Here is a 13,366-nt window from a genome sequence, read left to right as displayed (position 1 = left end):
CTTGATGAAAACTATTTCTTATATGCTTGCACTAATGAGGATTTTACTCAATTAGGTATATAATTTAAATTCTGAATATCTTAAAATACGACTGTTAAGTTTGATGGAACTAGCTATATGAGAAAATAACGAAATAAGATGAGGAGTAAGATGGCAGTGAGGGCTTAACTGTTTTTCAGGAATACAGAGTAATATTTATGGGCGCTAGTGAGTGGTTCCTGCACAGTTAGGATAGATTGAGAAGATGGATTTAATGTGCAGTAGCATGATATAGTTTAGATATGACAGTTTCTTACACTAAAACATTATGCATTCTGTCACATCGAAGTTTTTCTCTAGAAGAAAACTAGCCTACATTCTAGAAAGTTTTAAATTCACAAATGAATAGCTGTTAGGAACGTGCTTTGTAAACTTCTTATGAAGTGTCAGTGAAACTTGAATTATATGACCAGGCTCTCCTGGCCTTAAGATTTTTATACAATGGAGCAATATGTAAATGATTAATGACATATGTAAAGTGCTCTTGGTTATGTTTTTCACTATGTATGACATAATAAAATACTATCTTCTGTAGGCTGTATCAGGATTATTGCATTGACAGATGTTCTTATCTAATCTGGCAGTGGATGTGAATGTACAATAGTAACAGACTTCAGCAGATAATTTGCCCAAATGATTGCCATTTGTTCATGTTCTTAGATTTAAGTTGTTTAACTTGTGCCTATTTCACAGTAGCCCTATTTAGGCCAGTCTCTTGTTACTAGTAAACCATTTTAGCTTAAGAAATAACTTAGACGATTTTATAATTTATTTTCTAGATGGAATAGGAATAAATCCTGCACAGACTGCTGGTGAGTATCTGTCTAAAACTCATGGAAATGTGGGTGAGGCTGTATATGTCAGTCGAACTAAATACTTAATTCTAATTGAACCGGATAGAATTTTAACAGGATAATAGCTATTTTTTAGGGATTTTGTAGCATTATTTACCTATGTCTCTGAATAATAATTTGTTTCATTATATGTATCAATTATGCATGCTTTTGGCTACAGAAAGAAAACTGGACTAATAAGTGTTAAAGATTTTTAATTAATAATCATAACAAAAAGTCTGAAGATAAGATTGTACCTTTATTGGAATAATGGTTTTGACCTACCTCATTAGATGTTTGTGAGGTGGTACATGTAAAAAGCTTAAAAGTTTGCATTATCCATAGTAAGCATTCAATAATTGCTAACAATATTATTATTTTAAAGAAGTACTCATTTAAACTTCAAAGGGCTTAGTCCACACTCAGAGCTAACCTAATATTATACAGTGCTGTATGTTGATGTCCTAACAAAAAGGCAGGGTAAAAGTAATCTTAAACTTTTTAACAGATAGTTTTTTTCAGATGTACCCTTTTAGGCTTATAATCTAATTATAATCTTTTGAAATTAAGCATGTTTGAATATAATGTTAACCTCAATTTTGAACAGTATTTATGTTTAAATTATGTTTAAAGTACTTCTGTTTTATAATAAAATTATATTAGCCTCATAGATCTTGGGATTGAAATTAAGCCATATAGAAAATGGAGAGGGATTCAAAATTGTAAATTTTTTAAAACTTAAATCATCAGTATTTAATTTTATTAAATTAAAAATGTTATTCATTGAAGATCATGAGGCATTTCATTATATAGATAGATGCCTTTAAACTTAGGTTTAAAAGCTTTTGTTTTTACTCTAGAAATGTTTAGCAGTTTATGTTAGTTTGAATTAGTGCTTATTTTAACACATTGCCTGTTGTGTTACTCTTAAAAGTTGAAATGTGCACATCATGGGACATAAAGTAAAATTCTGTCAATTGAATCAAAATAGGTCAGAGTGTCTAAACTTTTGTCACTTGTGATAATTTAGATTAATTATTATTTCTGTCCTTTGGTATTGGTATATTTAAGCAAATATTGATGGTTAAATTGATTTACATTGTTATTTGCTGAGTATATTTGTTAGCATTTTGTGGCTTAATATTCTTATTTAAAACTTCAGGCATATAGTTGGGTTATGAAGATGTGAGTGGAATAAAAACAAGTCTTAAACAGCATGGAATTAAGTTCTGATGTTTGTGCTTTTGTACCTACTTACTTTATTCTACTATATTGTGTCTAATTGTTGCACTGTTAAGATAACTTGTTGTTTTGTAAATACCTAACTTTATGTTTTGTTTGTTTGTGTAGGAAATGTTTTTCTAAAGCATGGTTCAGAACTGCGAATTATTCCTAGAGATCGTGTTGGAAGTTGTTAATATCTGCTGCTCGGAACATAGGATTATTTTTCAGAATAAATCTTGATATTGTTGTAAAACTGAAATCAGGCATTTAAAATACTATGAAAACATCAATAGTTGATGAAATAATGAAGGAGCCAAAAAAGTCTCTGCCTCTTCTTGTTATACCCACTCTGCATGTGAAGGGGGAGTGCTTATGCATTGAGGAGGACACAGGATCTTAGTCTTTCTTTCATTGCTACCTCACAGCACATGGAGCTAGTTCATTGGGATTAAATGGATTATCCAACTGTGTTTTATTACTGGAGGATGCTTCTAATAATTCTGAGAACATTTGGAAAATTAAAATTTATTGAATCTTCCTAATTTGTCTTTGAGTTAAAAATTTTAAAATGATTATCGATCATCCATGGCAGTTTGCTTGACAGCATCTGACTTGCAGACTCAAAAATAGTTGAATACTGAATTATATGTCATTTTTGATAAAGGATGTAAACATGTAATTGAATACTCAACTGTCTTAACTTTTTATCATTTAGGTTTTTTTTAAGTTTCAAGATTCATGTGTTCGTATGAATTTTGATTGAATTATCGAAGAGCCAAAAACTGAATTTTTTGATATAGCCCTTATGTGTAAAATTGCTATCCTACAGTTTTAACTATAATCTTGCAGAATCCAATAGTTGTAATGGTAAGAACTGAAATTAAAGTAGAAGCATCCTTTGCTGAGTTATGCATTCCCTTTTTAGTCTCTTAGTAGAGCTTTTAAAACAGGAATCCTCAACAAACATTGTCTTTCTGAGGATAATATTTCTAAATAGCATTCAGGAAGAGAGTATTGTAAAGAAGATCTGAAGTTCACAGCAAAGCTCAAGAAAATGCTAATTGGAAATGCTGATTAATTATACTCACTGAAGTCAAACATTTAGGAAGTGTGGAGATTAGTCAGATGAATAAGAAGCCAGTTAAGGGAAGATGGAGAAGCCCAGATTATCACGTTTCTAGTAAGGAGGAAAGGAAAGAAAGGGAACAGAAAGCTGTAGCAAAGTGTCACGGAAAAAGCCAGCAGGATAGGCAGAAGTGCAGAGGCTATGTGGGGAGAATTGAAGGAAAAGAAAATAGGCTATATTGTAATAAAGAGCAGAAGGCATTTGGAAAAAGCATAGTCCTTGTCAATGTACAGATTTCAAAATTCCCTTTATGAGAATCTAAAAAGTGATATGTGTATATGTGTAAGGGGTGATTTTATATGTCCTTACAGAGATCAGTATCTATGTAAATCTTTAAAAATGAAATGACAGCTCATGGTGGTTCAGAACCCATGCTCGATTTGCTGTATTCTAGATGGTGAGCTTTATGGAGGCAGGCCTTGTGTCTGCCTTGCTCTTTCTAGACCTGGAAAGGTAGTAGGCTTTCAGTAAGTACTTGCTGAATTATTCACGAATAAAGTATCTCTAAGACCAATTTTTATCTTAGCATGTTTCAGTATCTTCCCTGTCATAGGCTCTAGGTTCACTGGAGAAAAAAGTATTAGGAAATGCAACAAAATCAGCATCTGAAGGGGGACATTGATAGTTAAGTTTAAGAAATTATCCAGATATTGTTTATATATTTGACAAATGAGCAGCAATGTTCTGAATTGTAAAGGGAGAAAAATCTTTGCTGAGGTAGAAAAATATACTTAATGATGTTTGGGGAAGTTTTTATTTTGATAAACAAAATTTGATGCTCAAAGACTCCCTGGTCCTTAACAATATGAAGCCTCAGTTAACCAGAAATTTATGAATACCCATTCCCTGAAGTTTTTGTTTAATTTAGATTTCCCCCCACTCTGTTTCTAGCACAAAATCTGCCTGCTGTGTTAAATAAATAAATTTATGATGTCCTATACTTCAAAGTAATTTGTTCTTTGGTTTTGAAATTTTTATTGTAGTACTTAAAAACATTTTCTTAAAAAACTAGACATTTCGTTAAGTAAACATGATATGTAAGTTCTTTGTGTGGAATATTTTGAAGTATTTAGTTTAAATGCATTATTGACAGTATCTTATGAAAATACGTTGTTATACCGTAAGCCATGTTTTCTACACTTTTATTATTAAAGCTTTTAATCAGAATACCTATAGAGCCAGCTCATAACAAATGCAGCAAAAAAAAAAAATGAGCAAAGGTGAATAATAACCATTAGGTCATGGAATGAGTCTATACTTTCAAATGCCAGTCCTATTTCAGGAAAGAAAAAAAAGTTTATCATAATTGTCTTGGCTAGTTAGTCCCAAAGCTGGCTGATTATCCAAATCACTTAGGGAATTAAAAATAGATTTCTGCAAACTACTCCTAAAGTTCAGATTTATTAAATCTGGAATAGTGTATAAGAATCTCTTTACAAAGAGCAGTCCTGGTGAGCTCTTTTGTGTAGCTGGGTTTGAGAATGATAAGGCCAACTTTTTCATGTTATAGGTGAACAAAATGAAGTCTAAGGGGTCAAAGGAACTAGCAGATGTTATAGAATCTTGGAAAGTACACATATCACTGCTTGGTTCTCCAGTATCTGAGTAAATGCAAAGATGCTAGTTAATTGTCTCACTAGTAATAAAGCTGCCTTTTAAAGTGTTTAAAGTCCAATGATTTTTTGAATATTTTATTTCTTAAGATTAGTTATTTGAAAGGAAAGTCAATGGGGAGAAAGTTTCATTTAAGCCCCCTCTTTCTGAATTAAGATATCGAAAATATCTACCATGTCTTTTTACCTAAGGACCTTGAATATTTGTGACTTGGAAGCGTTAACATACTTTAATGGAGCATTAAATATACTATGAATTAGGTGAGTGCATATTAATATTCTCAAGGCTATTTATAAGACTGCAAATTACATATATATATATGTATACGTGTGCATATATCTATGACTTACATATGCATGTTATGGTTTATGTATGTAATTCACACATGTATGCCTTTTATATAAATATGTGATTTATATATGTAGCTTACCCAAAAAATGTATTAAGTATCTCATGTCAAGTACTTTGATACTTTCACTTCACAGTGTGAAAATATCCCCATTTTACAGAAAAAGAAACTTAAAGAGGTTGATAATTTGAAATTCAACTCCTTGTTTGACCTTGGTACTCTTCACATTATACTAGGAGAATTTTTCAGTATCTTTTTTCACAATATACTAGGTCTGTGTTGAATATTTTAAAAATGTAAATGAAATGTGTAAGGCTTAAATTCTCATTTTAGAGTACTGAATATGTGTATCATGATCATAAATGGCATTACTTCTGAATATATGGTATAAACATGGTAAAATTATATAGGACATTAAGTAATAGCCAGTCAAATAAAGATAATTATGATTCTGGTGCTACTACATAGGTTGGCATAATGGAAGTAGGACTGACCCCATATGTATTGACCACATCAGTTCGTTTTTTTTTAATTTTATGTATCTTGCACCTGCAGCTGCAAAGATTAGTCCCCTAGTAACTTGCTTTTCCAACTAGACTGTTACTCATAAGGCTCTGCACTACAGAAATTATGGAACTACTCTCTGATAGCGTTAGAGATAAATCATTATTTAAACCAGGCTATTTAATTGAAAGAGACATTCTCAAAAGGCTCAGTCTCTCCAATCTTATCCTCATCCTCCAAATTGCCTAAGCCAAATATTTGGAACTTACTAGTTTTTTTAAAATTTTTTCTTAACCATAGCAAATGAATCAAAATTCTATTGATTCTTTTTGCAAAAATATATCTTCTAGCCACCTCGAATGTCTAATTAAAGCCCCTGTCTTCTGTTATATGCTGTTATCAAAGCTTTGGATATATTTCATCTTTCACACTTGTTGAACTGAGCTTTTTGATGTGGAGAGATGATCATGTAGTTCAACTTGTCAAAATCCTATTGAATAAAAATCTATACTTTTCACGATATGAGGCCCTTCGTGAACTGGTCTTTGTTCAGAATCATCTGTTAGCACTACTCTTCCAGTTTCCTTCTCCAGTTCACACTGCAGCTACCCTGAACTACGAATAGTATCTTGATGTGCCATGTCCTTATGCCTTCATGCCTTTACTTTCTCCACTTGTCCGCCTGGGAAAACTAGGACTCATTCTTCAAGTTCAAAAGCCCTTGGGCCTTTCCTCACTCCTCCCAAGCGCAGTTAGGTGATCAGCTGTCTAACAACCATTGCATTTGTACATTCCTCTATTATAGCAGTTGTTAAATATAGAATTATAATATTTGATTTAATGTACAAATTTTATAAAAGCATAAGATGACAAATGATTTCCAAATGCCTTGCCTATAATAGATACTCTAAGTACTTTATAACTGAAAGACTACATAAAAGAAGGAAAATTTTGAAAATTTCAACTATTTGAGACTCATATGAAATAACTCCTTCAGCCAGAATATTTGATTAACCAATTTACTCATATTCCTTACCATTTCTTGTAGTAAAGCGTTTACTGTCTCAGACATTAAAAACATTCTCCCACTTTTACACAAATGTATATTAAAATTAGCTATATCATGGATATTGCTAAATACGAGATGAAATATGAGTAGGGCTCATTCTCTTCATGGGCACAGTACTGGGCACAGTCCTATGCACTTTACATACATGATTTAATTCTTAATATGTTTAGAAAATACTAATGTTGACTTCTTTTTACTGTTAAAGGAAGACAAGATTTAGGTTAATGTGTCCAAAGTTAAAATGAGATTGGCTCCTAGGTACATATAATTAAAAAGTCCACCCCGCCGATCGTTACATTCACTATCATTTTCTTAGATTTATATTGAAATATTTTTCAAAAATTAGGAAAGGATACTTCTGTAAGGGTCCTCAAGCTTGCTGTTGAACAGTTCTGTGATCTCACTTTGCTTGAGAATATTTAACATTCAATAATCTCCATAAATACACCTATAGACCCTTTTAGTAAATACACATTTATAACAGACAGAACTGCGAGCATTTGAAAAATAGGTTTATGGCTCCATTGTCTGCTTTGCTATATAGAGGATGTTTTGGTAATTTTGTCACTGCATACAAAACACTGGCTAAGGTTAGCTGACAAACGCAGAGCCAATTTTTGGCATAAATCTCTGATTTTCTGGCAAAACTCATTAGCAATGTAAAAGCTGTTATTGAGAGCATATTGTGATGACACATTATGTCAATATTTGTTTAGCTGAGTAACACTGGATTTAATACTTAAATGCACAATTCTCAACTGATGAGCTATTTTAGAAATAAACTATATATTTGTTGTCACTACCACAAGCATTTTGATATCTTAAGTGGAGATGCTAGCTTTTCTGATTTTCTAGATAAATGGATGGATGGAATAGGGATTTTTGAATTATCCTCAGATTATCCTCAGATTATGTAGGAATGAAATAAAAGACAATGACTAAATAAATGAGTGAATCACAGAGGTCTCGATCCTTTGTGACTTCTGCCATAAATCTGTATTATCTGCTAGACTCTTACTCAACATTGTCAGTTTTGCAATAGTATTAGAAGATACTTAAACAAATATGTTGAATTAGTAAGTTGTTTTTGTTGGTTGGTAGTCTTCGTGTGTGGGAGGGATACACTTGGCACTTTGAGCCTTAAACTTGAAGTCTTATAGAGGAATAATCACTGTTAACATCTTTCTTACTTAAAAAGATGGTTCACATGAACAACTAATATTTTTTGAGTGTTTACTATGTATCAGGCACTGTTTTATGTGTTACACTTATTTAATCCTTGTCATGGTCTATGAAGTCAATAATGTTTTTTCATCATACTTTAAGAAGTTGGAACTGTCAGAAAGGATTGGTAATTTTTCCAAGGTTACACAACTTAAATGCAGCAAAAGCGTAAATCAGGCTCTACCTATGAAGCTCCAGGGCATATACTTTTAGCAGGTATAATACACAGCCTCTCTGAATGGGGCCCTGATCAATTGGCCTAGTTCAAAACTCAGAATGCTGGTACTTGCAACTGTGCTACCTCTTCTGTCTCTCTTAATTCCTTATTCATCCTGACCTACTGTCTCATCCTTTCATATACCTTAAAGCCATTGAGAAAGAGTGCCGGGGTGGGGGTTGGAGGGGGGTGACGTAAATAGAAGCCTCTACAGTTACATCCATATTTCTTCATATTCATCTTTTTGAAATTCTCTCATTCCTTTTATTCAGGCATTTATCAAGATTACAAAGATGAATTAGACCTGTTCACTGCCCTTCAGAGTTAAAAGTCCTGAGGCTTGAGCAGCAGTTTCTAATTACTTTAACTATCTTTCATAGGTCTCATTGGCTTTTCCCACGGGAGTTTGTCAAACCTTTTGTTTAAGGTTTGACAAACCCCCATTACTGCTTTCAACTCACAAAACTTTAGCCTACATTGTATAATTCAAATGGTGTCTACTAAAGAGCAGAGGATCCCTGCCTGAGGTCAAGGTCAATTAATCTGGAGATTGGGTGAGAAACCATAAGTAGAGCAAAAAAGGCAAGATTAGGAAGCAAGGTAGTGACCTGAAGAAAGTGACAAAAATAGGTAGAGCTTAGAATTCAGGAATGCAAATGGAACTAAAAACTAAACTGGAAGACTGGTTAGGAATCAATCTCATGGGTAATGGAAAGGTGAAGGCATAGTGAGTATTTGGGGGAATGAGGTAATAAGAGAGGCAAAATTGGTGTAGGCGTGTCTCAGAGTGTTCGGAAATAAGAAATTTAATTTGATATAACTGCCCCAGCTAAGAAGCAGGAGGTAATCTGAAGTCAAGGGCTTGATCTGTTCAATGCCTCTTGATGGGAGCTAAAGAACCACATTAAGAAGATGCTTAAATAGGTTTAATATAGTATAGTGTGGTGTCAGTAAGAACAGACACAGGTGCTGGCAAATACTTTTTAGAAACTTTATCAGATTAACAATGTCTTCAAATTAATTTTTCACTGAAACTGTTCTTATAGCAAATACTTAGAGTGACAAAGTTAGTGTCAATGAACAATATGTCTAAAGAAAGACATACCAATTTAAAAATGTAACCCTAGTATTTATTTGCTAAGGCTGCTGTAACAAAGTACCAGAAACTGAGTGACTTACACAACAGAAATGTATTGTTTCACAATTCTGGAACCTAGAAGTCCAAAATCAAGGTGTCTGCAAGATTGGTTTCTTTTGATGACTGTGAAGGGAAGATCTATTCCAGGCCTCTGGTCTTTCTCTTGTGTCTGTTCACATCTTTCCTCTGTATGTATGTCTCTTTGTTCAAATTTTCTCTTTTTATAAGGAAGCCAGTCATATTGGATTAGAGCCCACCCTAATGACTTCATTGTAACTAATTACATCTATAATGACCCAATTTCCAAATAAGGTCACCTTCTGTGAGGTACTAGAGTTTAGAATCCAATACCATTTTTTTGCAAGGGGAACACAACTTATAAGAGCCCATCTTATGCTATTAATCAGTTGCAGTTTTCCAGATAAAGCTAAATACATGAATTACAAAATGTGTGATAAAGTTAAATACATGAATTACAAAATGTGTCCTAAAAAAGCTTTGCATGTGTGATTACAATTCTCAAATCCAATCATAAATTTAGGAATAAAGCTCCATAATTTTAAGAGTCGATTGAATTAGAATAAATGGAAGGGGAAATAGAAAGTGAAATGCATTACTAATCCTCAGCTTTCACTTTATTTTTTACAATTTTTTGAGGCAACTTATTTATTTATTTCTATTAAGTTTATTGAAGTGGTATTGGATAATGAAATTATAGGTTTCAAGTCTGCGGCCATGCCACCCTGAACAAGCTCAATCCCGTCTGATCTCGGAAGCTAAGCAGGGTCAGGCCTGGTTAGTACTTGGATGGGAAACCACCTAGAAGATCAGGTGCTGTAGGCATAAAAAATAAAAAATAAGGGATTGTAAGCTGACAAGGTCCTTGCAATCTGTGAGGTCAACGAAGGGTTGCCTCGCCTAAAAAAAATAGGTTTCAATAATATATGTATTCACTATACAAAGTTAAATTTTCTTCCTTTACCCTATACTTGACCCTCTTTACCCTTATCTACCACCCACCCCTCCTCCCTTTCCTTCTGGTAACCACAAAACTGTTGTCTGTGTCCATGAATCTGTTTGCCTTGTTTGTTCCTAACTTTCACTTTAGCCTCTCAACAATCCATTGCCTAGCACTGATAAGCAGCACTATAGTACTATGACACTATGAGTTTCTCTTTTCTTTAGATCTTTTCCAGGAAACACAAAGATCAGAGCAATACTCTGAAGTTAAAGCTGAAAGGAACAGAAGTTCTGGCTAGTAGTGATTCAGATGCCTTAGAAACAGTTCCCAGTCATCAGCTTGAGTTTCTAACAGTTGCTGAAAGGATGTGTTCGTGAGATTTCTTGGCTTTGGACATTTTACTGTATACAACCGTATCATTCAAACAAATAGTTGTTTTTTGTTTTTCTTTTCAGGAGCCAGACTGCTTCCCATTGCCTCTGCTACTTAGCAAAGCTATAACAAGCTGTACTCATCATTCGACTACCTGATAAAAAAAAAATGTGGGCCCAAAGTATCTTCTAAAGGAACAACCTGTAAACAGGGAGAAGTAGTTAATGCGGAAGCTTCACATTAAATGAGAAATAGAAGCATCGGAGTCAATTATAGGTACATTTCTTGTTGAAGAAACCTCAAAATAGAAGGTTTTAAAAATCTGCTTCTAAAGGCTCTCTTCCACAAAAATGAAAAAAATGATAGACCATATGTAAAAAAGAACATACCTTCTGCCTGCCAAAGTAATAATTTTCTTTCTCTTACCAGATTCTAGGCACAGAATAATTGCCTCTGTGGTGCTTTATATGTTCAAAATAATCTGCTCCCATGTGGCCCCCTTAAGAGCAACACCTCCTAGGAATCTTTCATTGAGCCTTGAACATATAATTTGTTCCAAACACTTTGAGCAAAATACATTCTTTCCCAGTCTCTAAACTTGATAATTAGGTGTGTTTAGTTAGAGTTAAAAGTAAAATGAAGCGGAAAGTTATCCAGGTGCAAGTCATTAAACTGAAGGGATGGCAGAACAGAGGCAGACTACTAAAAGCAAACTCACATTTTTGGTGCACATCATATGTTTTATAGACTTTGCTAAGTGCTTTATCTAAGGTACCTCTTAATTCTTCACATTGATCTATTTATATCTTTATTTTTATGGATGATGAAATGACTTTTATACCAAATAAATGGTAGAATTAGGATTCAAACCCAAGTTTGTTTAAGACTAAAGCTTATATTCCTTTCACTCAGTTCCATCAACTGAGGCATAGGAAGAGTGCACAAAGCTCGTTAATTTCTTAACCTGTCATCAGTGTTCTTACATTCTGCTCCCTGGTGCCTTTATTAGAATTGTATCTTTGCTACACCTCACCCTACACCCTGATCCATAAACTCTTTATGGATGTTCTTATATCTGTTCTTTTTGCCTTGAATGTCCTTTTCTACTCTTCTCTATCTGCAAGAAGTTCATAATCAGGTGCAGTACCACTATCCTAGGAGATGCTTGGAAGTGTGCACAGCATTCATGGTTGTCAGTCACCATGAGGGTGCTATTCGCAGGACACTCCCAGAATCTGGGGCTGCTTAACAATCTACAGTGCCATGCTGCATGGATAACTCCATACAAAAGAGAATTGCTCTGTCCCAAATGCCCATACAACACAGTGAGAACACTGACTCTGAATCTCATTCATTCCTCCAGCCCCACTATCTCCATGAAGTTTTTGATGTCCCTTTCCCTCATACCTAAAATGATATGCCCCTCTTCAGAAATTTAGAAAGATTTTTTATCTATTACTCTGTGTTCATTGCTAATGTAGTCTGAATACAATATTAATTTTCTTGTTATACATATGCTTTCTCTTTCTAGCAGTTCTTTTTGCACTCTTTAAGGGCAAGTACATCTTTTATGTTCACAATCAAAATAGCAAATATTTATATAGCTTATATAGCATGTATTTGCCAGCCACTGTTTTAAGTGCTTTATGTATATGTTAACTCATTTGACATTCCCAATAACCTTATAGAGTATTATCCCATTTTATAGACAAAATGCTGAGGAACAGAGAGCTAGAATAACTTGCACAAAGTCACACAGTTAAAACATGGGATTATGATTCAAATTCAGAGTCAGGATCCAGAATCTGAATTTTTTTTTTTTTTTACTTTTCATATTTTTTTATTTTTTACAATTATAGTTGACATACAATATTATATTAGTTTTAGGGGTGCAACACAGTGATTAGACATTTATTTAATTTATCATCCTGATAAATCCAGTACCTATCTGACACAATGCAAAGTTACATGCATAAAATACTAGCTATATTCCTCAATGCTATACTCTACATCCCCATGACTATTTTGTAACTACCAATTTGTACCTCTTAATTTCCCCCCTTCACCCATCCCCCAACCCCAAATCTAACAACCATCAAAATGCTCTCTGTATCTACGAGCATGTTTCTGTTGTTTGTTTGTTTATCCTGTTCTCTAGACTCCACATATGATATTTGTCTTTATCTGACGTACTCCACTCACCACAATATCCTCTAGGTCCATCCATGTTGTTGCAGATGGTAAGATTTCATTCATTTTTATGGCCGAGTAATATTCCATTGTGTATATGTACCACCTCTTTTTTATCCATTCATCTATTGATAGATACCCAGGTGACCTCAATTGCCTCCATATCTTGGCTATTGCAATAATGCTGCAGTGAGCATATGGATTCACGTGTTCCTTTGAAGTAGTGTTTTGGGTTTCTTCAATAAATACTCAGAAGTGGCATTACTGGGTCCTTTTTTGTCTCTTGTTACAGCCTTTGTTTTAAAGTCTTATTTTGTCTGGTTTAAGTATTGCTACCCCATCTCTTTTTGTTTGTTTGTTTCCATTTTTATGAAATATCTTTTTTCATCCTTTTACTTTCAGTCTGTTTGTGTCCTTCGCTATGAAATGAGTCTCTTGTAGGCACATATTTAAGGGTCTTTTCTTATCCATTTAGCCACCTTATCTTTTGATTGGAGCATATAATC

At 33.7% G+C, this 13,366-nt stretch overlaps 1 protein-coding gene and 1 pseudogene across 1 annotated transcript in view; both read left to right on the top strand.

The window, feature by feature from the left end:
• Positions 1-6,209, top strand: part of UFM1 (ubiquitin fold modifier 1) — a 14,895-nt gene extending 8,686 nt beyond the window's left edge. Inside the window, exons 5-6 of the mRNA XM_006915782.3 lie at positions 819-851; positions 2,223-6,209. Coding sequence (XP_006915844.1) covers positions 819-851; positions 2,223-2,290 — 101 coding nt within the window. The 3' untranslated portion in view covers positions 2,291-6,209. The remainder of the gene's footprint in view (positions 1-818; positions 852-2,222) is intronic.
• A 3,853-nt stretch (positions 6,210-10,062) lies between these two features.
• Positions 10,063-10,180, top strand: LOC112482894 (annotated as a pseudogene).
• Positions 10,181-13,366: the final 3,186 nt, after the last annotated feature.

The sequence above is a fragment of the Pteropus alecto genome, unplaced genomic scaffold (assembly GCF_000325575.1).
Source record: "Pteropus alecto unplaced genomic scaffold, ASM32557v1 scaffold16, whole genome shotgun sequence".
In the NCBI taxonomy this organism is placed as follows: domain Eukaryota; kingdom Metazoa; phylum Chordata; class Mammalia; order Chiroptera; family Pteropodidae; genus Pteropus; species Pteropus alecto.
This window is presented reverse-complemented; position numbering and strand designations above follow the sequence as displayed.